General features: G+C 56.4%; 2 protein-coding genes across 6 annotated transcripts in view; one reads left to right on the top strand and one right to left on the bottom strand.

Annotated features, from left to right (window-relative positions):
- Positions 1-23477, bottom strand: part of PI4KA (phosphatidylinositol 4-kinase alpha) — a 95297-nt gene that overhangs the window by 21467 nt on the left and 50353 nt on the right. For all 5 annotated transcript variants that reach the window (XM_082853416.1, XM_082853417.1, XM_082853418.1 and 2 more), the window contains 11 exons: positions 11139-11247; positions 10675-10811; positions 10368-10501; positions 8025-8107; positions 4412-4482; positions 4212-4336; positions 3075-3156; positions 2839-2922; positions 2653-2742; positions 2044-2163; positions 332-424 (listed from right to left, as the gene is read on the bottom strand). In XM_082853416.1, coding sequence (XP_082709542.1) covers positions 332-424; positions 2044-2163; positions 2653-2742; positions 2839-2922; positions 3075-3156; positions 4212-4336; positions 4412-4482; positions 8025-8107; positions 10368-10501; positions 10675-10811; positions 11139-11247 — 1128 coding nt within the window. The remainder of the gene's footprint in view (positions 1-331; positions 425-2043; positions 2164-2652; positions 2743-2838; positions 2923-3074; positions 3157-4211; positions 4337-4411; positions 4483-8024; positions 8108-10367; positions 10502-10674; positions 10812-11138; positions 11248-23477) is intronic.
- On the top strand, positions 12604-22455 carry SERPIND1 (serpin family D member 1). Its single transcript, XM_082853421.1, has 5 exons — positions 12604-12690; positions 15620-16515; positions 19429-19702; positions 21136-21280; positions 21688-22455. The coding sequence occupies exons 2-5, from the start codon at positions 15636-15638 to the stop codon at positions 21877-21879; spliced, it is 1491 nt and encodes a 496-aa protein (XP_082709547.1). The 5' UTR covers positions 12604-12690; positions 15620-15635; the 3' UTR covers positions 21880-22455.

Below are 23477 nucleotides of genomic sequence, written 5' to 3'. Positions count from 1 at the left end.
GCATGGTGCCCCGGAACTCCTCCTCTAGAAACAAGTGCTGCTCCCACCATTCTGGACAGTCCCCGAGGGCGGGGACTCGGCCCTGATGTCTGAATCCAACACTGAGCTACAGCAGAGCTGCCTGCACGTGGGCTGAACAAGATCAGCCACGTGCTTCTTGAGTTGGACATTACTTTTTTTCCCAAGAAAGGTGTTGCTCTCTTATTCACAAGACTTCACTAGAGAGGAGCTCCCACTCCTTCCAAGAACCAAACCTTCCCCCCAAGACAGACCTCCCGCCCCCACCAGGAAGGAGAGGACGCTAGAGGGCCCCGACCCGGCGGGCGGCTACCTCGCCTGCGTAGCGGTTGCGCAGGTTGAGGGATGCCATGAAGTTGGAGTAGTCCTTCTTCACGCAGGCTGGCCGCTCCGTGAGCTGAGTCGCCTGTAGAGACGGGACAGTGACTGCACACCCTCGTGGCCAAAGCCCAGTGCAGTGAGGCTGTCATGCTCAGACCCGGGTTATTAAAATCTCCAGCAATAGCAAGTGAATAAAATGAAACACCTCTAAACACGCTCTGGGGTCTGCCAGGTCGCATGGAAAACAGAGTTTTAAACATTTTACTCTGAAACATCTCCGGAAGGAAGCTGGGACTACAGCTTTGCTCCATGACCAGCTACTTCATCCCCACTGGTGTGGCTACCCACACTTGGAAGGGACCTCGGCTCACACGGCCCCCACTTCCCCTGCCTTGGCCTCGCCTCTCCAGTCTGCCCACCCCTCCAGGCCCCTCCTCCAGCTGGACCTGCCCAGTGTCTCCAGGGCCACCTCACACTGTCCCTTCAGCTCTGTTCCCTACACACCAGCACAGCCAGTCGTCATACACGGACACTACTGGAGACAACCAACCCTCAGATGCTGCGGTTTTGGGCAACTTTTTATTTTGGGGTGGTAGGGGTGGGGGGAAAGAAGGTCAGGGGAAAAGATATAAACAGTAAAACTGGACCACAAACAAAAAATACACGGTTTTCTCATAAAAATTTTAAGCTGGTTCATTTTTAAAAAGGTGACCTGAGAGTGCATTACATTTTTTGAAGACAGTGGCCTGAGCAGGCATGTGTGGGAAACTGGCTCTGCCACTCACTGTCCCTGACCTCGGCCTGCTCCCCAGGAAGTGGGGACACGGGGTCCTCTCGCCAGGCTGAGCACAGTCCTGAGGGACTGAGAGCTGCCAGACCCTCCCTTGCATCTCTCTGACCCCGCTCCTGTGCCCAAATCAGCCCCCAGCCCACTCCCCTCTGGGCGGAGAGGTCAGCCAGGCCACAGGCTGCACCTTCTGCAGGGCAGGGGCTCTAGGGCGGGGGTCTCCCAACAACCAGCGATCAAAACACAAGATAAAAAGGGTCCTTCCCTCCTGAGCAACAGGAAAGGGAAAAACCTAACCTAAATCTACTTTTCTGTGGAAAAATCCCGAAATCTTTTAGGCAACATCACCTTGGACCAGGACCGAGCCCTACTGGCCTCTGCCCGCATCCTCAGCCTGCCTAAGGGGCGGCTCCCTTCCCACCTGGGCGCCTGGCCTCCCCTGACCCCAGAGCGGGCAGCATAGAGGTGCACGTGGCCGCCTGGGCTCCCACGGACCGCAGAGGCCCTGCACTGGGCCCCAGGGTTGGGAGACGCCAAATCGCACCACTGCCGGACAGGCCACTGCTGCCAACCACCAGCTTTGAGGCAAATCTCTGATCTGGTTCAGAGGGAACCCCTCAGCACACGTGCTGCCCCTAAATGAACCTCGAGCAGAATGAGACGAAGCCAAGGACGTGGGGTGCAGCTCGGTCCAATGGATGGCCAGGCCAGCGTGACCATAAAACGTGCTGACCGTGTCCAGCAGGACACTTCGTCCGTCGTGGATCTGATCCTGATAAAGGATCAACCTTAGAGCTCCGTCAGAAACACGGTGAGCAGCTCCCCCGAGCCTGGGGTCTGCCACAGACACCGCAAGCTCCCCATATGGGAGCAGGGCTCCCACGGCTGGAGACCCCGCTCCCCAGAGGCACACGTACCCCAAGGGTGGTGTTCTGCTTGTTGTAGCTGGCAAACTGAAGGATGCTCTCGGTGGCCATGGCCAGCCCCGTGTGCTGCGACAGCCCCGACACCCAGTTCTGGTGTTTGTTCAGGTATTCCTGAGACGGGGAAGCGCCGTGTTATTTTAAAGGTAAAAGCAAGCCTTGTGCAGCACGTGTGAGGTGGGGGAGGGAACCCTGGCTCTAAGGCTGGCTTCGCCCGCCCTGATCCACTGAAGAGATGGCTCCGCTCGGGCTGCCACTCCCTTGGGACCAGAGCCAGAGCCAGAGCCAGCCACTGTTCCTGCTGGCCTGCCGGGCTCCTGGCCATGCCACTCTCGCCCAGCCTGCATGCACCCCTAGTCCTGCCTACCATAAGCGGTCGGCTCCCCTGGGCCTGCCCCCCAGTCCCACCGCACCTGCCCTCCTGGCCCCTGACCAGTATGCTCACCCCACAGGGTGTCCCATTACCCTGGGCCTGGACCAGTGTTCCTGGCCTGCTAGTTCACACCAGTGCTGTCGGTATTTCCAGCACGCTGTCTGGCTACAGCTCTCTGCAAGGCTGGAAGGAACTCCCCAGGATGCTTTTTGATGATTTCAAGAAAGTACCTGTAGGTGAGACTTGGTGACTGTGGGCGCCCACTTCATGGCCTCCTGCAGGATCATCGCACAGCGCGCAGCGAAGTCCTTGACGATGCTCTGGAAGAGGGTGCGCCGGGCTGTCAGAGCTTAGTGAACACAGGGCTGGACCATGTCCCCCAGAGCCTTGTGTTGAAGTTCGAACCCCCGGCCCACCTCTCGTGCTTCGCAGGTGTCGGGAACGGTAATGCGATAGGGGGCGTCCGGAATGTCGTAGTAAGGCTGGTCCTTGTGAATATCCTGAAAGAACACAGGTCCCTCTTCCAAAGCAGGTCCCTGCGCAGCACCTCCCTCCCTTCCCCCACCCCTCCCATCTGTGATGGGAGCCCCCCAACCCCCCATTCACGGCTTGTGGCATGAGCTAGGCTCAGAAGGGTGGGCGGGGTACTCACGGCGTTCAGTGACAGCGACAGGGTCTGCAGGATGTCCAGCATGGTCTTCAGCACCGTCCCGCTCCAGAGCAAGTGGGGGAATCTGCACCCAGAGCCACCTCTCAGGGCCCAGAAGCCACCTGTCCAAGGAGCTGTGCTCCTTAAGGCCCCTCACCCCTCCTGCTGCCCAGCCCTGGCCCCTCCCCCGGCCCCATCATCTTGGTTATGCGCTGGCCAGACCACTCCCTGCTTCCCACAGGGATCCTCCCTGTTTTCAACCAAGGCCCCTGTACCCTCACGTGGAACATGGCAGGACAGGTGACCCTCGAACAATGGGGGGCTGGGGGTGCCGACCCTCCACACAATAGAAAATTTGCATGTAACTTATAGCTGGCCTGCCGTTTCCGCAGTTCCACAACTGTGGCTTGTGTAGCACTGCAGTGTTTACCACTGAAACCCCCCCCGCTGCTCAAAGCAGGTGGCCCTGGGCCAAGGGAAGCAGGCTGCAGGCTCCGTGGCCTGGCTCAGACACGCCCTCCGGCCCTACCTGGATGGGCACATGGTGTCTGCTGCAGGCTCCGGGGATGCCTGCGGGAGCTGCAGGCAGGCCTGGCATGGCAGTGCACTGAGGCTGGCCCAGCCCACCATGAGGGCCCTCACCTGGGAGGACCTGTTCCACGAGCCTGCCGTGCCTCTCAATACAGCAAGGAAAGCCCAGGGTGGAACCAGCTCAGAGTGAGCTCCCCTCCTCCCGAGGGCCTGGGAGAAACTAATTCCACCAGGTCCTCTGGCCGGGCCCTGGGCGGGGAGACGGCACTTAGGATGGCTGTGAGCATCCCAGAGTGAGCCCAGAGCTCTGCAGCAGGGAGGGTGGGATCCCAAGAACAGGGACACGACACCCGGTCAGGAGATGTGCTCTAAGTAGCACCGACCACTCTGAACAGGGGAGGGTTAGACCACTGACTCCTCACTTGCCAACATCCTGTGGGGGCTGCCCCGCCCTTTGAGAGCTGTGACTCTGAGTCCACTTTTCTCTGTACTGATGATGCAAGGTCGACCCTTCCCTGCATCCCAAATCTAGACGTGTGCACACAAACATCCACACACATGTGCACACACGTGAACACACGCACAGCACCAGAAGGAAACCGAGCTCACTTGTCCACCAGCCCGGACAGGTACTTGTCGGCCACTCTCCGGATGCGCTTGTGGATGTGGTTGAAGTTCACCAGCAAGAACTGCGCATGGCGCTCCAGCTCCTCCTCGTTCTCCTTGGTCTTGGCCTGGATTCAGAAGAGACAGGTTGCAGGCCCCGCACGGCCCTGGCAGGCGTGCACTGGCGCTCCAACAAGGCTTACTTTATCTGCCATCATGTTCAGGAAGGCATCAAACACCTTGTCGGCAACGGCGATCACGCACTGCATCATCCCTGCAACAGGAGGGCAGGGCATCAGCAGAGGGGACCACCGTCTCATCTGTCACTGATACAACACTGTCCCCCAAACTCTCAGCTTTACTTGCATTCCCCCATGGCCCCCTTTCTGTCCCGGGACCCAGTCCAGGGCACCCCTTGGCATCCGCTCAGCACGGCTCTGAGCCCAGTAGTCTGTGCTGATTCCTTAGGCTTTCCAGTCTTTCTGTCCTCCCCACTTCTGAAGGGCACAGGCATCTTGTAGGGTGTCCCTCAATCAAGGTGTGTGTGATGATCGCTCATGCCTGGACCAAGCTCGTGGGATTTTAGATGAAATGCCCTCCTGGTCGCATCTTATGGGGGTAGGGTGAAGTCGGTGCCCCCGTCACTGGTGGGCTGGCCCTGAATGCTCCCTCTACCCTCAGATGCGAGTCCCCAGGTCCAGCCCTCACTCTGGGGCAGGGAGTGGGGGGCAGCGGCTCCCGAGAACCTGTACACGTCAAGCTGCGCAGAGCCCTCCACTTCTCCTGGAAACCATCTATCAGTGTGTTCTGCGGCAGCTGTCCCTCTGGTTCTTGTCGACATTTTCTATCTTCCGCATTCTTTCTCCTTTTAGCAACTGGAATTCCACCTGAAGGCGTGTCCCTCCCCGTGTTTTATTTATTCAACCGTCTAGTCAGTAGGGACTCACGAATGCTCATCATTTGTGTGGCTGCTCCCTCTGGTCGGCTCCTGGGCCCTGCAACACACCTCCCCACCTTCTCTTTCTCTCTTTCTCCTCGTTTCGGCATGACCTTACTTTCTGGCCCTGCAAGGTGCCCTGGGCTCAGCCTATACTCTCCCTGCCCCAGCTCTCCCTAGAGTCACCATTCCTCCACGGAGCCCGGGTTCCTTCTACTGGAGAACAGTGTTCTGACACCAAGATCTGGGCACAGGGTGTGGTCAGTGCTGATGGGGTAGAGCAGAGTTTTAAAAACAACAGCGGGAGAACCACAGTGTTGGCGAGAGAACTGCGAGAAAACACCAACGTTTCCTCCACGACACACCTTGTGTAGCTAGGACGGTTGGTGGCCATCCCTGTGCTGCCAGCGGAGGGGGCTTCCGGGCCCCCCACTGTCCTTCCTCGTCAGCCCCACAGGAGTCAAACCAACCTCTGGACTGCTGTGCAGGGTCACATGGAGCAGCACCTCACAGTCCCTGAGGTGATTTCTCAAAAGATTTCTCCAAGGACTGATTTTTCAACAGAAGAAAAAAATGGTACCCGAGACACCTGGGAATTAGTTCTCCATTAGCAAGAACAAGCTGCTCAAGTCGTCAGTGTGCTGATGGTGCTGGCGTGGGAAGGACTCCTCACTACTTTTTTTTTTTTTTAATTTATTCATTTTTATTTATTTATTTGGTTGCGCCGGGTCTTAGTTGCAGCAGTTGGGCTCCTTAGTTGTGGCTCACAGGCTCCTTAGTTGCAGCAGGCAGGCTCCTTAGTTGCGCCATGCAAACTCTTAGTTGCGGCATGCATGCAGGATCTAGTTCCCTGACCAGGGGTCGAACCTGGGCCCCCTGCATCGAACCCCTCCCCCCTGGGAGCTCGGAGTCCTATCCACTGTGCCACCAGGGAAGTCCTAAGACTCCTCACCACTAACTGTATCAATGCCAAATTTATTAACCTTAGAATCATTACTCAGCATTCCTCAAAACATTTTCCCACACTGTTAATCAACCAGACCTTGTGGATCTAGCAAATCAAGGATGCTTGTAAAAAAAAAAAAAAAAAAATCATCCATCCAAGGGCACTTGGAGAGTAAATTAGAAGAATGTGTAAAAAAGAGTAAATCCATTGAATAATCTGTTCAGACTGGGGAATATCTGCAGGTATGTGTCCATTGACTCCAGGAAATTTCAGAAAGCATGATTCAAAAAAATGACTTTAAGAATAGTAAAACACTGTTCATTGAATCTGAAAAGCTAATTCTTTTTGCAATCAATCAATAAAAACAATATTTGTTTAAAAAGATTCTATAACATAACTTCATGAATAATTTCTTCCTAACATTTTAGGAACTAGTTTAGTTTCTTAAAAACTTTTATTCTGAGAATACTTGAAATGATTGCTAATACCATTTACTGAATAAATGCATTATTACATGAGATACATTAAAAAATTTGTGGATTGAGCATACTAAATTTCATCAAATATTTAAACACATTTATAAACTCCATCATATTCTTCTAAGCATTTAATTAAAGCACAGGTCTAATATTTCAGTCTCTTCAATTTTTAAATACCTTATAAATCAGCACATAGACCAACACAATGATGCTACAATTTATCGTGTCCTTATACTAAAACTGGTAAACAGTGCCAGTACTATGCATTTAATTTTTTTTCTTTGCTGCCTCAATTTTAATATCTTTTCATGTTTTAATTCCTATTCTTATCTTAGGTTCACCTCAGTAGGGTTTTGGTGATGGGCACATTTTGATACCCTAGAGAGGTTAATTCTGTTTCTGTCTCCCTGGGAGTATCGTCCTGTTGGGACTGGTCACGCCAAGGCCCTGTGAGCCCAGGGTCTGAGGACACTGCATCCTGGGACTTGTCAGTCCTCATGTTTCACACAGACTTTTGTATCCTGAAACTTTCCCGGAAAAGAAGGATGCAGTCTTAAATCAGATGTGGCCCACAGGTCCTGGCCTGCTGGAAACGTGTGGTAGCGAGTGGGGTCTCCTTGTGGGCAGCAGGCCTGCTGAGGTGTGGAGCCCCCATGGCAAGAAGAGGGATGCCCCCCAGCGAGCTCTCTGCTCTCCACTAACGAGTGCCTCTAACAGGCTGCTCGTGGGACGTCTCTGCCCATCACCTGTTGGGCGCCCTTCCTACCTGGTCACTCTGAGACAAGGTGTGACCTTACACATGTGCCCCGCCTCTCCCTGGACTATGCGGCTCTTTCTTGCTGCTCCCTCTTTCTTGATTGCATGAGAAAAACAACTACACGTCCCTACTTCACGAACACTTTAGCGGGAGAAACAAAATCATGATATCATATATATAATCATACATAATATATATGTAATCTCCTAATGTATTTGGATATATACGTCCTAGTATATTTGCCTTTCTTTTAAGCAAGATAATAGAAATACTGTATCCATGCTCGAATTCTGATAATCTGTTAGTTGGGAGCCCCTGAAGCCTGATTCTCAGTCCTCTCAGCCTGCCTCAGACGCCTGAGAAGCACTACTGCTCCCTGGCCACAAGATGCCCCAGGTCCATCCAGACCGTCCGAGGAGCCCAGGGTCCCTCAGCAGAGGACGGTGTCTGGGACTGAAACCTGGGGGCTGGAGCACATCTGAGCATCAGTGCTTCTACTCTCGGGCCCCTGGCAGCAGAGGTAGAGCCAGAAAGATGTATATGTTTTAGAGTCAAATGTTTTATACTGATCTTGCCAATGTAGTACATAGCCTCATGAAACTATTTTCTTGACACAGACAGAAAACAGGATGCAGTATTCTTTTTTTACACTATTAAATCTCAGTTCATTACGAGAAGCCCGCAGGAGTCAACTTACCAGACTTGTCTTTCTGAATAGCTTTATCCTCAAAGTAGCAGAACATTACCTGGAAGCGGTCAGGATCTGTCGAGCGCAGGACCCTACAGGGAACAGCTCAGAGTGAGTCTGAAGCTCTGATCCCCCAGCAGATGGAATGCTGCCCGGGCGGATGAGGCTGTGAGGGCAGCCGCCCCCTGCGAGCCAGGGGTTTTAAGGGTCACATGCACAAGGTCCTAATGGCACCGGCTGCATGTCCATCAGCCAACGGCGCATCAGGCAGCCACCAAAATGAGAGGCAGCTCTCTGTGCTGCTACAGAATATTCGAGACTTCCGGCTGGGAGGAAAGGGCAAGGTGCAGCGGGACAGGTGTGAACAGGTATGATCCCACATCCCGCTGTGTGCGGGTGGGATACACGCATGAGCACGTGGCTGATTTCTAGAAGGGAAAGCTAAGGGACGGCAACAGGGGGTCTCTCTGGACTCAGGACCAGCAAACGGAGACGTGCATTTCTCCTCCTTAGCATCTTTTCTACCATCCAATGCTTTTCTTCTCTATTCTGTTTTACGCACCATGGACATTTTTACAAGTAAAACAATATCCCTACCCTTGAGGAAAAAAGGAAGAGAAAGGAAAGGAAGGCATGTGCTTGAACCAGGGCCCCGGTGCAGGGCGCTTGGCATCTGGGGCTCCACTGAGACGGCCAGGCGCGAGCTCAGCAGTGCGCGTGGATGACGTCCGCACCCACCCTCTCAGATTAAGGCTCCACGGGTGCCGGGGGCTCAAGCGCAGACACTCTCCAGTGCCCTCGTGCACATGGCGAGAATGTGTGCTGTTGTCTGAAAGATCTCCTGATAACTGGTGGCTGGGATCTAAGCCAGGCTCTGGACTAAAGGCTTCAGGGCTGCTTCTCGGTGCTGACAGGAGTCCAGGGGACCTGGCAGGCAGCTTCGGGCGAGTGCTGGGCTCTCAGAACCACCCGCCAACTAGAGAGCCTGCCCGAGAGCTCTGGGTCACCGTGGGGCACACCAGGGAGTGGACACAGCCCACAGCCCTGCCGGCAGGTGCTGGAGGCCGAGCGGGCCCAGAGGCCTCTCCTGGAGCTACACGTGCCAGGATTAGACCCAGGCTTTTGTTGTTTTGGTTTGGCTTGGTTTTTCTGTGAAAATATATTCTTTGTAAAAAAAAGACCAGAAGGAACGATACTAACCACTACGGATGGTGCTAGTGAGCAGAGTGGGTTTCTTCCCTCAACTATTTCCACGGTTTTGTATAATGTTCTCCTATTACTTATACAACTGAAAAAAAATGTGTAATGAAAAAAGAAAATTCAAAGCTCCCTTGGCTGCGGGGACTCTGGGACTGCCGGGAGGAGAGGACTGAGGGTGGGAGGACTCACTCCCACTCACCCAAAACAGCTTCCATCTGGTTTATATGTCAAGCTTCCAAGCAAGATCCAATCTACCGGAGGGTCTCGCGGCACCAAATAAAGGTTAAATAAAATAGTGGCGTCCAAACATCCCTCGCTTTAAGAATCAATACTTTCTGTTTTAAGTGGTTTGAGAAAGACCTTATTCTGTATCTAACTGCACCTGTCTTGTTACCTAAACAAATGTCCTCCTGCAGCCCCCCACAGCGGGTCCACAGGGTGGGCGGCTGGGCTCTGGACGTCCTGCTGCTGCTTCCAGTCTCCCTTTACAGGGAGGCAGCAGGCACTGCCCTGGAGACGATGTCGGTCTCAGGCCAAATCAGGGACCGTGACCTTGGGCAGCTTCTTTGAGCGCCTGGGCCCTGGTTCCCTCCTGTGAAGTAGGGTGTACAGTGCCCACCTTGTGGGCTTGCTGGGGGGGCCTGTCAGCGCATGGAGCTCGTGCAGCGCCTGTGGGGCCGGTGCTCCATCCATGTTAGTGTTTCTAGCTGTCAGCTCCCTGTGGTTGCAGAGGCGTCCTGAGTGTCAGGTGCCCCAGAGGACTGTTTGGAGCAGCCCCCCACTTCCCGTTTGCTGTCTGTGCTCCAATGTGGTCCTGGAACCAGCCTGGGGGGTGCCCTAGAGCGTCTCAGAGAGGGCTGGTTCCCGGCAGAGGCTCCAACCCATCAAGTGCACTGAGTTTGTGGCAGCTCTGGTGACAGCTCAGAACCTGTTCCCTTGGGGAGGTGGCACCAGCGTCAGACCCCTGGTGTGTTACTACACGTGGCATCCAGTGATCAGGAAGGACAAGCACAGGAGAAGAGCAGAAGGGGTTGGGGGTGGTTTTTCTAAGACAGCTTACTTGTTAGGAGGAACTGAGAAAGGCCCAAGCCTGGAAGGAACACAAGCGTAAGACCAGCTCAATCGGGGGTGCGGGTGGCGAAGCTCACGTACCTCATGTATTCCAGCCGGTAAACGGACAGAAGGTAGGTGGACATGGCGAAGTCCAGCTTGTTGATGAGGGCGGACACCTCGGGGGCCGGGTCCAGCAGGTTGATGATGGTGCTACGGAGCTCGCTCAGCTCGGCCTAGGGACAAATGCCAGGACTGCTTGGGCACGGGAGGGCGTGGCTGCTCCCCCAGATGCAAACCCCGGGGCCGTGCCCGTGAACCAGACATGCAAGACTGGCCCTCACTGTCCCAGAGGGCTTCCCGAAACCCTGCCCAGTACCACCCGTCTTTGGCAGGCAGGCATCCTTACGGGGGTGACTGTGTCGTTCTTCATGGCTGAGTTGTACTGAAGGACAGACCGCAGGGGCTCTTTGCTGGGAAAGGTGAGCAGGGGGGACTTGGTGGCTATTTCACAGACGCCCTCGTACCACTCTTCTGGCCAGAGTCCTGCAAGAGAGCATGGGCTGAGGTGCCTCCTGGCTCGAGAAGAGCTCTGGCGGGGCCCACGCTGAGCTTCTGGAGTCGTGGGTCCTCTGGTTGAGCCACTGTCCCAAAAATGTGGCATAGAAACGAGTGTGTTTCCTAATGGGAGCAGGTTTCCCTAAGGTATGTGGTGTTCCCAGAACCCTAAACGACTTCGGGAAGTGTTCCCTGAGGAGGCGGCAGCCGCACTGGGCCTGTCTTGTGCGTGGGCACAGGTACCATTAGTCGGGCCCTTTCGCATCTTGGTCCTTACTCTGCACTGTCCTCCCTGGGGCAGCAAACGTCCCCTACCTGACCCCTCCACGGCAAATCCCATCAGCACAGAATAGAGCCAGAAATCCCGGAAGAGCTTCTGCAACCGCGGCTTCGCTTCTTTGATGGGCAGCAACCGCCGGGTGAGCTGATGGGCCGAGGAGAGAGGGAGAGAAGGTGGTTACCTGCATATGAACCTGACACCTACAGGCGTAAGCTCGAGATCCATTCTCCAGGCTTCTTCTCAGAGAACAGGTCAGTCAGACTGGGCAGGAGAAGGCACAGGGCACAGTAACCAGCAGCCCTCAGAGAGCTCGCCCAGAAACGCTCCTGAGCCTCTTGTATGCGGGGCGGGCTCTGCACTGGGAGGGAAAAGCCCTTTGGCCTCGTCGGGAGGCAGGCAAGCAGCATCCCAGAGTTCCTGGGGACCCAGGGATGGGGCGCTTGGTGTTCACAGACGGGCAGGAAACAGGGAGCAGCCGCCTGGCCACAGGAGCACCAGGCCCAAGGGCCGGAACCATGGCGGGCGGTGCAGTGACCTTGGGCAGAACCGCAGGGTGTGAGGCAGGTAAAAGCAGAGTGCTTGGGGGCAGGGGTGAGGCTGGAGTCCCTGCGTCCCTGTCCCCATGGTGTCCCACCCAGTGCGTGGCAGGGGAAGGCGCCTTGGGTATGGAAAACGGTTACGTGTGCACAACACCTGGTGGACAGGTGGACCCTCCAGAGTCCCCAGCAGAGGTCGAGCCCCCACACAGCGCTAACCAACCTGCAGCGAGGGGTGCTCAGCGGTCCAAATGCTTATGATCTATGAGTGCCAAGTATGGGCTAGGTGCTGGCCAGGGTTTGCCTCCTGCCAGGGCCCAGGTTCGATTCCTGGTCAGGGAACTAAGATCCTGTAAATAGTGCAGCGTGACCAAAAAAACCCCCCAAAAAACCACCACAAACTAAAAATAGAAATGATCACGGTGCCACGGCCCCCTGCAAACACCTGAGTGGATGTGAGCATGGGAAGCACCACAGTACGGCCCTGGCTATCCCACAACAGACAGCAAAGCGGGGCTGCATGTCCTGCAGATGGCAGACAGGCCCGGGCCAGGGTCTCCTTGTGCTCTGAGTCTCTACCTGCACCCTCCCCTCCACTGTCCACGGAGGGACAGCTCACAGGAGGGTGGGGACACCTTGCCTAGCAGGCACGTCACCCCAGAGCCCAGGATGAGGTCGGGAGCTGCGATCACTTAGAGGAAGAACTCGGAGCTAGAAGACATGAGAGGGGCCCTCCCATGTCCAGGGGAGCATCAGAGCCGCCGCCCCCGACGCAACCAAGCCCTGGGCCGCAGAGTGTCCTGGCTGCTCCTGTAAGCTCATCCACACAGAGACGGTCAGGCCTCCAAACACTGGGAGTCACAAGCCACTCGGCGGTGACCAAAGACACAACGAGGGCTTTGTGCTGACAAAGCTAGTTGAGCGGTGTTTGATCTGGGATGTATTTACTTTGGAAAACACGACAGCAGTCCGGCACCAAAGGTCACACTGAAGCCTGCTGGTGACTTTGGCCGATTCTGCCCCTGCAAAGTCAGTTCTCAGCAGCACAGAGGTGAGTAGGTTTCTAACGTTTCTGCCGATTATGAATTCTTATTTGAGGTGGTTAGAGATGGGTAACTGGTTTGCTTCCCTATCCAACTACATTCAAACGCTCTCTACACCATCTTAGAAAGGGTAAGAGGTTTTGTTAAGCTGCCTATGATAACATTCTGTCAGTTACACTAGTGGGACTGTCAGCCAACCGGGGAGGAGGGACTGCGCTAGGTTAAGGACCTGAACTGGGAATGGTGCTGGGGGCTGTGGGCGGGCACCCTAGTTCTGGGGCATCACAAATGGTTCAGAAAAATGACGTGTGTCATACACGCGCGCACACACACGTACGTAGAGAGACCTGGCGAGTCTGGAGACGCGGGTACAGGGTGGGTGTTCTCTGTGCTGTGCTTTCAACTCGTTTGTGAGCCTGAAGTTATTTCAACCTGAAGACTGTCCACAGCTCCATTACCCCCTCTCCGTCTGGGCCGGGAGACAGCAGCCAGGAGGGACGAGGGACCACAAAGCCCAGCCCCGCTCCACGCAGCCAGCCTGAGAAGGCGCCATAGGAAATGCCCATAAAAACAAACTTTTGAATGATTTCCCTTTAAAAAATACTGCTTCTCTTCAAAGATAGTAATCTGGATTTAAACACAACCTAGTGATAATTTTAAAGTATCTTCTTTAACTCTTGTGATACTAAATGGCAAAACAACAGGAAGATTTACCTTTCAGGTACCTAATTTTTTACCACATAAAATGAGATATATTATGAGATACCTTCTGCTTCCTCTGATGAGAGCATAATGCAAAGTGTTTTGGGCTTTTCATCGTGTAATACAGGAATAGGAAGAAGTACAAGAAGCTTCCACACGTACTATCTGAATACAGGAGCAAAAAGACACGAATGTTTTCAACCTCTGCCTCCCTATCTGGTCTCAGATTCCTTTTCCTGAACTCTTGTTTATTCAAGTTGGGTTTTTTAAAGTTTATTTTTTTGTTTTGTTTTGGTTTGTTTTGCGGTATGCGGGCCTCTCACTGTTGTGGCCTCTCCCGTTGCGGAGCACAGGCTCCGGAAGCGCAGGCTCAGCGGCCATGGCTCACGGGCCCAGCCGCTCCGTGGCATGTGGGATCTTCCCGGACCAGGGCACGAACCCATGTCCCCTGCATCAGCAGGCGGACTCTCAACCACTGCGCCACCAGGGAAGCCCTTAAAGCTTATTTTAACCTAAGAAGGATACTTTCAAGTGTAGCCTAGCAAGAAGACCTCTTCTTTTCTCACTTTTTCAGTGTCTTGCCATCAATACCCATGCCCAATTCTACCCAGAACCTGGGCCCGGTTCCGCCGGCAGCCACACACATTAGACACTGTGTCCTGAGTGCAGGCAACATGTGTGGCAGCCTCGGCTACGGGCTGGGGGGAGGGAAGGGAACAGGAAAAGACAACAGACAGTTTTAAGTCAGAAACCATGTGACTTTCCCTCTCCAAAATGTCGTGATTAGAGGACTGTGCAAGCTGACTGTGTTAAGAGTGCTGCAGGGAAGAGCCGAGGTGGGGACTGGGGCAGGGACAATGGTGCTGGCACTCCAGGCCAAATGGGCAGAGCCCTGGACACAGGGAAGGGCTCCACTAACCAGGGTCTAATCTAGTCACTGGCACACTCAGGCAGGCTCAGCACCCCGAAATGCACAATGCTCTGCACGGGGAGCTGAGTCACCAAAGCCCCTGGTCCAGCACCGGCACCCAGAAGAGGCTCCGCTGAGAGTCACCGCCATTGCCAGCACACCATCTTCAGGCCTAACAAGTCCCAATATTTACCTAACAGGAGCCAGTGATTCTTACCTGGCCTGGAGGGGAAGCAGACATTCTGGTCCTCAAAAACGTACCAGATGGTCACACACATGACAAACCTGACAAGACACTCTCCTCTTTCTGAGGTGATTAGAAGGGATGCTGGGATCCTGCATGACTGAGCAGCAGTATAAACACCTGCTGTCACTGTCCTGGACACACAGAAGCATCGAATAATAGCTCATTTCCCAGGATGCAATTCACAACCAGGAAGGAAGCAAGAGAAGGACAAAGCCGTCTAGCAGCCAAACTGACGTGACAGAGGGAGGGATGGGAGACAGATGGCTCATCCCACAGTATCTGTTAAAAACGTGCCTTGTTTACTTATATAGAAAGAGCGCCCCTCAGGCCTTCAGTAAGAGCTTTCTGACAGCACCCTCACCTAGACCCTATACACCTGGTGAGACTATTTGTAACCCCAGCCAGAAACACTTCAGTGGGAGAGCTCTAGTCCCTCCTGACAGCAGTGGGAGCCGACTGACAGACACAAGGAGAAAACGTACACCTGCAGCGAGTTGTACCCTCATCCCTCATGGCTGCAGGAAGACTGGCACCTACCATGTCCACTGGGTCCCCAGGTGATCCCTGCACTGCAGACACAGTCCAAATCACACAGATTAAACCACCCCAAATAACTGCTAGCACAGGAGGAGGAGCCTCAGCCTGCCTGGCGCCCCCCTCCGCCCCCCACCTGGAAGTGTCCTTGTGAGCCGTGCTTTACTGTACATGGGCCCCCATCCGGCTGGGGTACCTGTGTGCCTCCAGGGCCCACCCAATATGTCATTTGAGGAAGGGACACAAAGTTCAGTGAATGAATGAAAAGGAAACTCCCTGGGGCCCCTGAGCCCTATGGTTTTGCACACTTTCAACAAGGGGTTCTGATCTGGGCCCAGGGGTCCTCCAGGCAGGTTCATGAAGCCACATAAAATGTCAGGCGTCTGTTTTATCTTCAGCAGATCCTAAAATGGTTAGAGACTGGCACCCATGGGGCCCCTCCTGGGTCGTGGCCGGGGGCCTGCCGAGGTGTGTGTGTGAGTGTGTGGGGCGGGGAGGGGGCAGTCTGCCAGGCTGCCCTCACCACGTCCTGCTCTCCCTCCAGCTCCAGCTCCGCCAGAATGCAGCACCTGCTGCACTCTCTCGTGGTGTCCCTCCTCCTGGCATCCGTGTGTGGGAAACTCGGCCCTCGGGGTCAGCTTGATAGCGGAGGGGGAGACCCCGAGTCTGTGGACCCCCGGTGGGGGCAGCTGAAGAGTGGAAACCTGAGCAGACCCCTCCTGCCTGCCGACTTCCACAAGGAGAACACAGTCACCAACGAGTGGATCGTGGACGGGGAAGAGGACGAGGACTACCTGGACCTGGAGAAGATCTTCGGGGAGGATGACGACTACATCGACGTCGTGGACGCAGTCTCGCCCGTGGACCCTGGGACTGGCGCCAGCAGCGTGCTCCAGCTCTTCCCGGGCAAGAGCCGCATCCAGCGGCTCAACCTCCTCAACGCCAAGTTCGCCTTAGACCTCTACCGGGCGCTGAAGGAGCGGGTCGGTGCCTCAGACAATGTCTTCCTGGCGCCCATAGGTGTGTCCACAGCCATGGCCATGCTCTCCCTGGGCCTGCGGGGGGACACCCACGAGCAGGTACACGCTGCCCTGCGCTTCACCGACTTCATCAACGCCAGCACCACATACGAGCTGGGCACCGTCCACAACCTGTTCCGGAAGCTGACCCACCGCCTCTTCCGGAGGAATTTCGGGTACACGCTGCGGTCCGTCAGTGACCTGTACATTCAGAAGCAAGTTCAAGTCCTGGACGACTTCAGAGCCAAGGTCCGACAGTACTACTTTGCCGAGGTCCGGGCGGCTGACTTCTCTGATCCCGCCTTCATCTCCCAAACCAACCAGCACATCTCGCGGCTCACCAAGGGCCTCATAAGAGACGTGCTGGAGGACGTGGACCCCGCGACTCAGATGATGCTCCTGAACTGCATCTACTTTAAAGGTAAGAGGTGGCGACATTTCTCAGGGCAGACGCGCGGGCGCTCTCAGCTCACAGGTGGGCCGAACTGCAGACTCTACCTCCATTCCCCTGGGAAACCCAGACACGGGGTCAGCTCGCAGGGACAGGGAAGGTCCTGATGAGGTGACAGCACAGCTGACCCTTAGAAACCCTACACTTTACGCCTCGCCACAGGCTTGAGAGACCGCCACTGTTATGAGTGTCTCCATTTTACAGACAGGGAATTAAAATGCTGCTCTGGGGAGATGGCGGTAAGGGGCAGAGCCAAGCTCCAGCCTCTGTTAGATCAGAATAATGCAAAAACCTTTCTAGCATCAGGTCAACCTGGATCTGAGCTTTTTCGTTTCCCTTCTCAATGGACAAAAGGCTGAAGACAGGTTCACCCTGGGTAACTGACATTCACACCCCCACTCCTTTCCAGGCAGGTGGGAGCGGTGAAATCAACCCTTATGTCTAGAGCAACTGTTCCAGGCCAGCACCAAGCACCGAGGCACTTCCTAAGGAGGACCCCTCCCCCACCGCCAACCACCCACACGTGCGCGCGCACACACACACAGACACACACACACACAGAGCCCTGGGACTCTAGAGATAAATGGGCACGGGTCTGTAAATGCCAGGCCTCGCTTTTAAAATGCCCTGGTGATGGGGCTTCCCTGGTGGCGCAGTGGTTGAGAGTCTGCCTGCCGATGCAGGGGACACGGGTTCGTGCCCCGGTCCGGGAAGATCCCACATGCTACGGAGAGGCTGGGCCCGTGAGCCATGGCCGCTGAGCCTGCGTGTCCGGAGCCTGTGCTCCGCAATGGGAGAGGCCGCAACAGTGAGAGGCCCGCGTACCGCAAAAAAAAAAAAAAAAAAGCCCTGGTGAGACCTGAGCCAGGAGAAACCTCTACTGCCCTCCACCTGCCCAGCAAGCCGAGGGCAGACATGAGGAGTGGGGTCACTGCACACTAGTGCGGTGACACGCAACCACTCTCCCCTCTGCCACCAAGGACTAGTGGGCACCGGCCAGGTCAGTCCTGGGAGGCCACGTTCCCTGGTTGGTCAGCTCCAGCACGGTTTACGGCGGGGTCCAGGGAGCCCCTCTCCTGGAAGTGGCTGAGGGGCAGTGGGGCCAGAGCACTCCGTGCCCAAGCCGAGGCCCCCAGCGGCTGTGCGGAATGCTGCCAAAGGGCAAAGCAGGGGGAGGGAGCCAAGACAGGAGGAAGGGTTCAGAGGCTGAGCCAGACCCCTGGCTCCCCCGACGCCAGGCACAACGCCAGCCTCGCCGTGGGCAGGTCCAGGCCGAGGCTCCAACAAGCCCGTGACAGGCACACGGGACATGCTCAGTGAACACACACATGTCCTTTCATCCCTGGCTGGCGGGACAGGTTTGGGAATGAAAACTGGAGGTCAGCCCTGCTCTCACTCCCCTATCCATGTGGCCTCGCAAGTCCCACTGTTACATGCTCAGTGGGTTTGATGTTGCCAGTGACACTTGAGAGCAATTTCCCGTGTTCAGGGGTGACTTTGACAGTGAGTGGGAGACCCCTGGGTGGCACCAAGGCCCTCAGCCCTGCCAGCCTGTGGGCATGGCGACTTCCAGAGCCTCTGCCTCAGCGCAGTCAGTATTCAGAGCAGGCAGGGACACGTCCCAACATGGGAACCAGGGTCACGAGGACGGCAAACGTGGCAGCAGGGCACATGAATCCTTGCCCACACACCGGAAGGCTTGCTGGATCAGGACTGGGAGTCAGAGAGATGAAACGCCAGCAGCACCAGCTCTCACGGGTGCATATCACAACAGAGTCTGGATGTGTAACTCTTAGCTCTAGCTCCCAAATCTCTGTCACTACTTTGATTTTAATTTCAAATGTTACAAGCACTCTGTAAAACACAGTGAAAACAGAGGTTAGGCCTCAAGAGCAAAGGAAGGAGAGAACCCGGGAGAGGCGGGGTGGCTGCAGCAAACCTGGGAAAGCCATGGCTGGAGCCCAGGGGAAAGGGGGTCTCCCTCAGGGCAAATGGCACAATCTGGGGGAGGGGAGAGGCCAGGGACACCGCTCACACCCACCATGCACAGGGTGGCCCCCTGCAGAGAGCTGCTTAGATGCCTGCCTCACGGGGCTGAGCAGCCCTGGACCCAGACCAGAGGCGGGCGGGCACTGCTGTTACGCCTCCCCCAGGAACCTCCTGCTTTTCTGACCCCCTGTGCCCCACCCACCAGCTGGAAACCTTGAACAGGTCACTTGGCTTCTCCCCTCGGCTTGCTCATCTGTGAGATGGGGGTGGTGAAAGCCCCACCCCTCACAGTTGCTAGGAGACGAGGTAGCACAGGAAGGGGCTGGAGGAGGCCTGGCACATGACCAGTCTCACCAGTGGGCGGGCAGCCCTCACTTCCAGTTACTAGCATCTTAGAGCCACAAAGACATGTTCCCACTCGGGCACACAAAGCTGCCCCGAAATCCAAAGTGAAGGTGGCAATGGCAGTGCTGCCTCCCCAGGCATCCAGCCAGTCCTCACAGAGCTGATGGGAGCTCAGGGCCCTCATCTAACAGAGAGACATGCAGAGGCCCAGGCAAGGCAAGTGATGTGCTATTTAATGTCAGGATCTAACCCAGCATTCACCTGGTCTATTCACCCCATCTGCCCTCATCCGCTTCCTACGAGAAGCCTCTAAAACAGTGATTCTCAGTGTGGCGGGCGGGCCAGACCAGCACACTGGTCTGGCACACTGGTCTCAGTGTGGTCCCCAGACCAGCAGCATCAGTATCGCCTGGGAACCAGTGAGAAACTTAAACTCCTGGCCCAAACCAGACCTGTGGGTTCATACGGTGGGGGTGGGCCATGCAGCCTGTTTGAACAAACCCTCTAAGAGAGCATTTAAACAAAAGCCCATTCCTGCTGACCTCACAGGGTCCTGGGTGAACAAATTCCCAGCGGAAATGACACACAACCACAACTTCCGGCTGAATGAGCGAGAGGTGGTCAAAGTCCCCATGATGCAGACCAAGGGGTCCTTCCTGGCGGCAAGCGACCAGGAGCTGGACTGCGATGTCCTGCGGCTGGAGTACATGGGGGGCATCAGCATGCTGGTGGTGGTCCCGCACAAGCTGTCCGGGATGAAGACCCTCGAGGCCCAGCTGAAGCCCCAAGTGGTGGAGAGATGGCAGAAGAGCATGACAAACAGGTGCCTCTGGGGCCAGGGGACTGGGGGCCCAAGGATGCTGGGGCTGCAGTCACTTTAGGGAAAGGGGCATGTGCCCCATGGGCCGCTGTGACTTCAGCCCGAACTTTCCGCTCGGTGAGAGGAGACCAGAGAGCGTTGGTGAGAAATGCACCTGTACTCTGTGATGTGGGGGCAGGAGCGACCCGGCTGTGCCACACACTTGCCCTGACCCCCTGGGGTCACTTGCTGTGGGCCTAGAACCAAGACAAGCCCCCAACCCAGTTTGAGAAGCCTCGAGGTCCTCCAAATCCCCTCAGGGCGTCACTTACCATCTCACAGTCAGGACCACAGGTTGCGCTGCTGGATCAGCGCAGGAAGGACGCACACGTCACCTCCCTGTCTTCCTGGATCCCGCCAGGCCCGAGTTAACAGCTGAACCTGGTCTGGGCCTCCTTTCAGGACCAGGATACAAGGAAATGCAACTGAGGGACAGGCAGGCTCTTAGGGGCAGGTCTGTCCAGGCAGCTGGGCAGGCATCAAGCCCTGTCATTTTCTCCTTAAAACCTGTTCCATACCAGCCTCCTTCCTAACCTCACTGCCCATGACCTTCACCCTGAGCCAGCGGGGGCCTGACCAGCCTGCCGTCCCATGCTCCGTCTACCTGCCACCAGCCACCAGGCAGCATCCCCACCTCCCTCTTCCTGTGAACTCTCTGTGGATCCCCACCCACAGGATGCAGCCCGCTCGCTGCCCAGCCTGGCCCACACGCTGCTCTGCTCTCCCCTGCCCTCCTGCCCAGAGTCCTGCACTCCCTCCAGCAGGCCCTGCTCAGGGCCCCCAGATCTTGTTCCCCCTCCTCCAGGATGGCCCAGTGGTTAGGCCTGTTCTTGTCACTCGGACACTAACAGGCGGTCTTTACGCTTTGCTGCTTCACGTATGGGGTCCTGGCGCACCAAGAGGGAAGGAAGCTCCTGAGAAGGGGGCGCGTCTGGCGTCTTAGCCCCACAAGCGCCGTCAAGGATGGAGAACGCTAGCACTGGCTGGTACAGAAAGCACTCTGTTTTTAAGTGCACTGACCTGCACTTCAGCTCCTTAAACAGTAAAATACCAAATGCCTGAAAGCAGGGACCCAAGTGAGAGAATGATGTCAGATGTCTGAGCCATAAGCCAGTAACAGCTCTGCCCCCTGGCTGGTAGGACACAAACCATACAGTACCGAGGACATGACTGCACAGCAGTAACCATGCCTCAATTCTGAGTGCTGGGATTACAATGGGATGGTCTTTCCAAAATCCTCCACTGGCAGGACGAGGATATGCATTTTAAGAAGTGTTGTGTCAATCCTGTGGTACACGGACTGGAGGCGGGTGTGTGTGTTTATGGACGTTTAAGGGGAAACGTGATTCCTCTGCAACTTGCAGTTAGTAGAACCAGCCCTTCTCTTCCCTGACCAGGACACGGGAAGTACTCCTGCCCAAGTTCAAGCTAGAAAAGGACTACAACCTGGTGGAGGCCCTGCGGTCCCTGGGGGTCACAGCGCTGTTCGACAGGAACAGCAATATGACGGGGATCTCGGACCAGAGGATTGTCATCGACCTGGTAATGCCCGTCCTCTGCCCATCCCCATCCCGCCCCAGGTCTGCCCCCCTTGGAGCCCCTGCTGATACCAGAGAGAAGGCAGGTGCCCAGGAGCACCCCGGCCCAGCAGGCCTACTATGGCAGAGGCCCCAGAGCATGAGCAGGGGGTTCTAGGGTCACGGTCCTGCCTGCAGAGCGCTGTGGGCAGCCCTGAGTGGCCATGGTGCACAGTGCCAAGGTGGCACCGTTCACACCACACTCAGCTGATGCGTGAGGACTGAGTCCCAAGGGCCATCCTGCCCAGCCACGTCGATGCCTCCCCTGCGCTCGCTTGGTCCCTTCCCTGAAGAACACGAGACTACCCCCCCCCCTTGCCCGTCTGTGAGTGACCACCGCTATCTGATAGCTTCCCTTTTGTCCTGACACAGTTCAAGCACCAAGGCACCATCATGGTGGACGAGGAGGGTACGCAGGCCGCGGCCGTGACCACTGTGGGGTTCATGCCATTGTCCACCCAGGTCCGCTTCAGCGTCGACCGGCCCTTCCTTTTCCTTGTGTATGAGCACCGCACGGGCTGCCTGCTCTTCCTGGGCCGGGTCGCCAACCCCACCAGGTCTTAGCGGTGGAGGCCGGGGCGTCTCGAGTGCTCTGGGGCAACCGCAATTCCATCTCCCTTCCAACAACGACCACGAGGAGCTCGGGCGGTGACCCCGTGGCTCAGGCCACCTTTCTGGGAGACATGGACGAAGGACCGCGATGCTTGCCACCATCAGGGCTGCACAGCCCAGAGGTCACCGCAGCTGCAGCGCGGCAGCTGTCTCCTAGAGGATGTTGGCGCCAGACAGACCAACTCCCTTCACCTCTCACAGCAAACCCCTCCCCGGGCCCAGCATCCCCCCTCCTCCACTCTGTCACCCAAAGCCTTTCCCCCCCCAGGGCTTCCCACCTGACAGGGAACATGGGCAGGAGCTGCCCCCTCCCCAGAGTGCTGACAGCGAGCCCCCTCCCCAAGGCCCAGGGTGCCCTGGCCTCCGGCTCAGTCCTCTCAAGGCCCAACCTCCTGAATTGAGGCTAAATGTCTCTGCACCTGCTTTCACCTCACGGCCGCCCAGAGGACGGCATGTACCCGTAGCCATGCCTTCCACCCTAGAGATAAATAAATATTGCCACTTTTACTGGGTATAATTCTACTTTTATAAGGTCAAATAACTAAAAAAGGCCACATTCAAAATAGGTGACACCCCAGCAGTGCTAGACATCGACAGAGTGACCTGAGTGCCCAACAGTGACCCAGAGCAGGCACGTCCTCGGGCTCGGATGTGGCAGTGCTGCTGCATCCTGGGGGCGGGGGGGGGGCGTGGATGGAGCTGCCTGGGGGCTCCGGAAACACCAGTCTGTATGTGCGGCACACGCTTCAGCTTCCATCCCCAGACACAGGGAGACCCTCAGACGTGCCTGTGGTGCATCTGGTTCGAGAAAATGGGTGACATCCGAGGACTATATTTCTGGACCCTTGATTCCGGGGCAAGACCAGTGGAATCCACACAGGCTGCTCAGGAAGAAGAGCGCAAGGCCTCCGCAGTGTGGGGCGGGGGACAGCGCCGGGGGCTTCACAACTGCCACGCGTGTGGCCGTCAGACTGGGACCCCACGGGCCTGCAGTGGGCAGTGGGCTGGGGTCGAAGCCTGGTTGGCCTGACTCCACTGAGGGCTTCTGACCCAGCGAGACTGACACAGTCACAGGCAGCAAAGGGGTGCAAGAATGCTCCCCGATGTGGAGGCTGGGTTATCCCCATCCTCACACCAACCTGGGGCTTCCACTGTTACAGAGGAGGCGCGCTCAGCCACAGGCCTGAGTCCCACCCCGGCCCTGCTTTCACTCCTCACCCTCTCCCCCTGCCCCCTCCCCACTGCCTGAGCCAGGGCCCGTCCAGTGTCTGCCACCCAGGGCAGGGGGGCCTTTCCCTGTCATCCCTCTTGCCCTCGCAGGGAACCTGGGCTTGCTGACCACCCTCTCCAAGTCCTCCTCTATTCTGAGTCAACACTGTCCTCCCCTGGGCTTGTCTGACACTTCTGGTCTTGCTGCTGGTTCCTCTGGCTCCTCCCCCACACCCCCATGTGCATCTCAAGACTCCACCTTCAGCCCTTCCCCACATCCCCCACCCAGAAGGCATGAAGACACGTGGCCCAGGCTCCTCTTCGACTCCCAAGGGTCAGAG

This window comes from Leucopleurus acutus (genome assembly GCF_964270905.1).
Source record: "Leucopleurus acutus genome assembly, chromosome: 13".
Taxonomy (NCBI): Eukaryota; Metazoa; Chordata; class Mammalia; order Artiodactyla; family Delphinidae; genus Leucopleurus; species Leucopleurus acutus.
The sequence above is the reverse complement of the archived record's forward strand: the minus strand, read 5'-3'. Positions and strand labels throughout refer to the sequence as shown.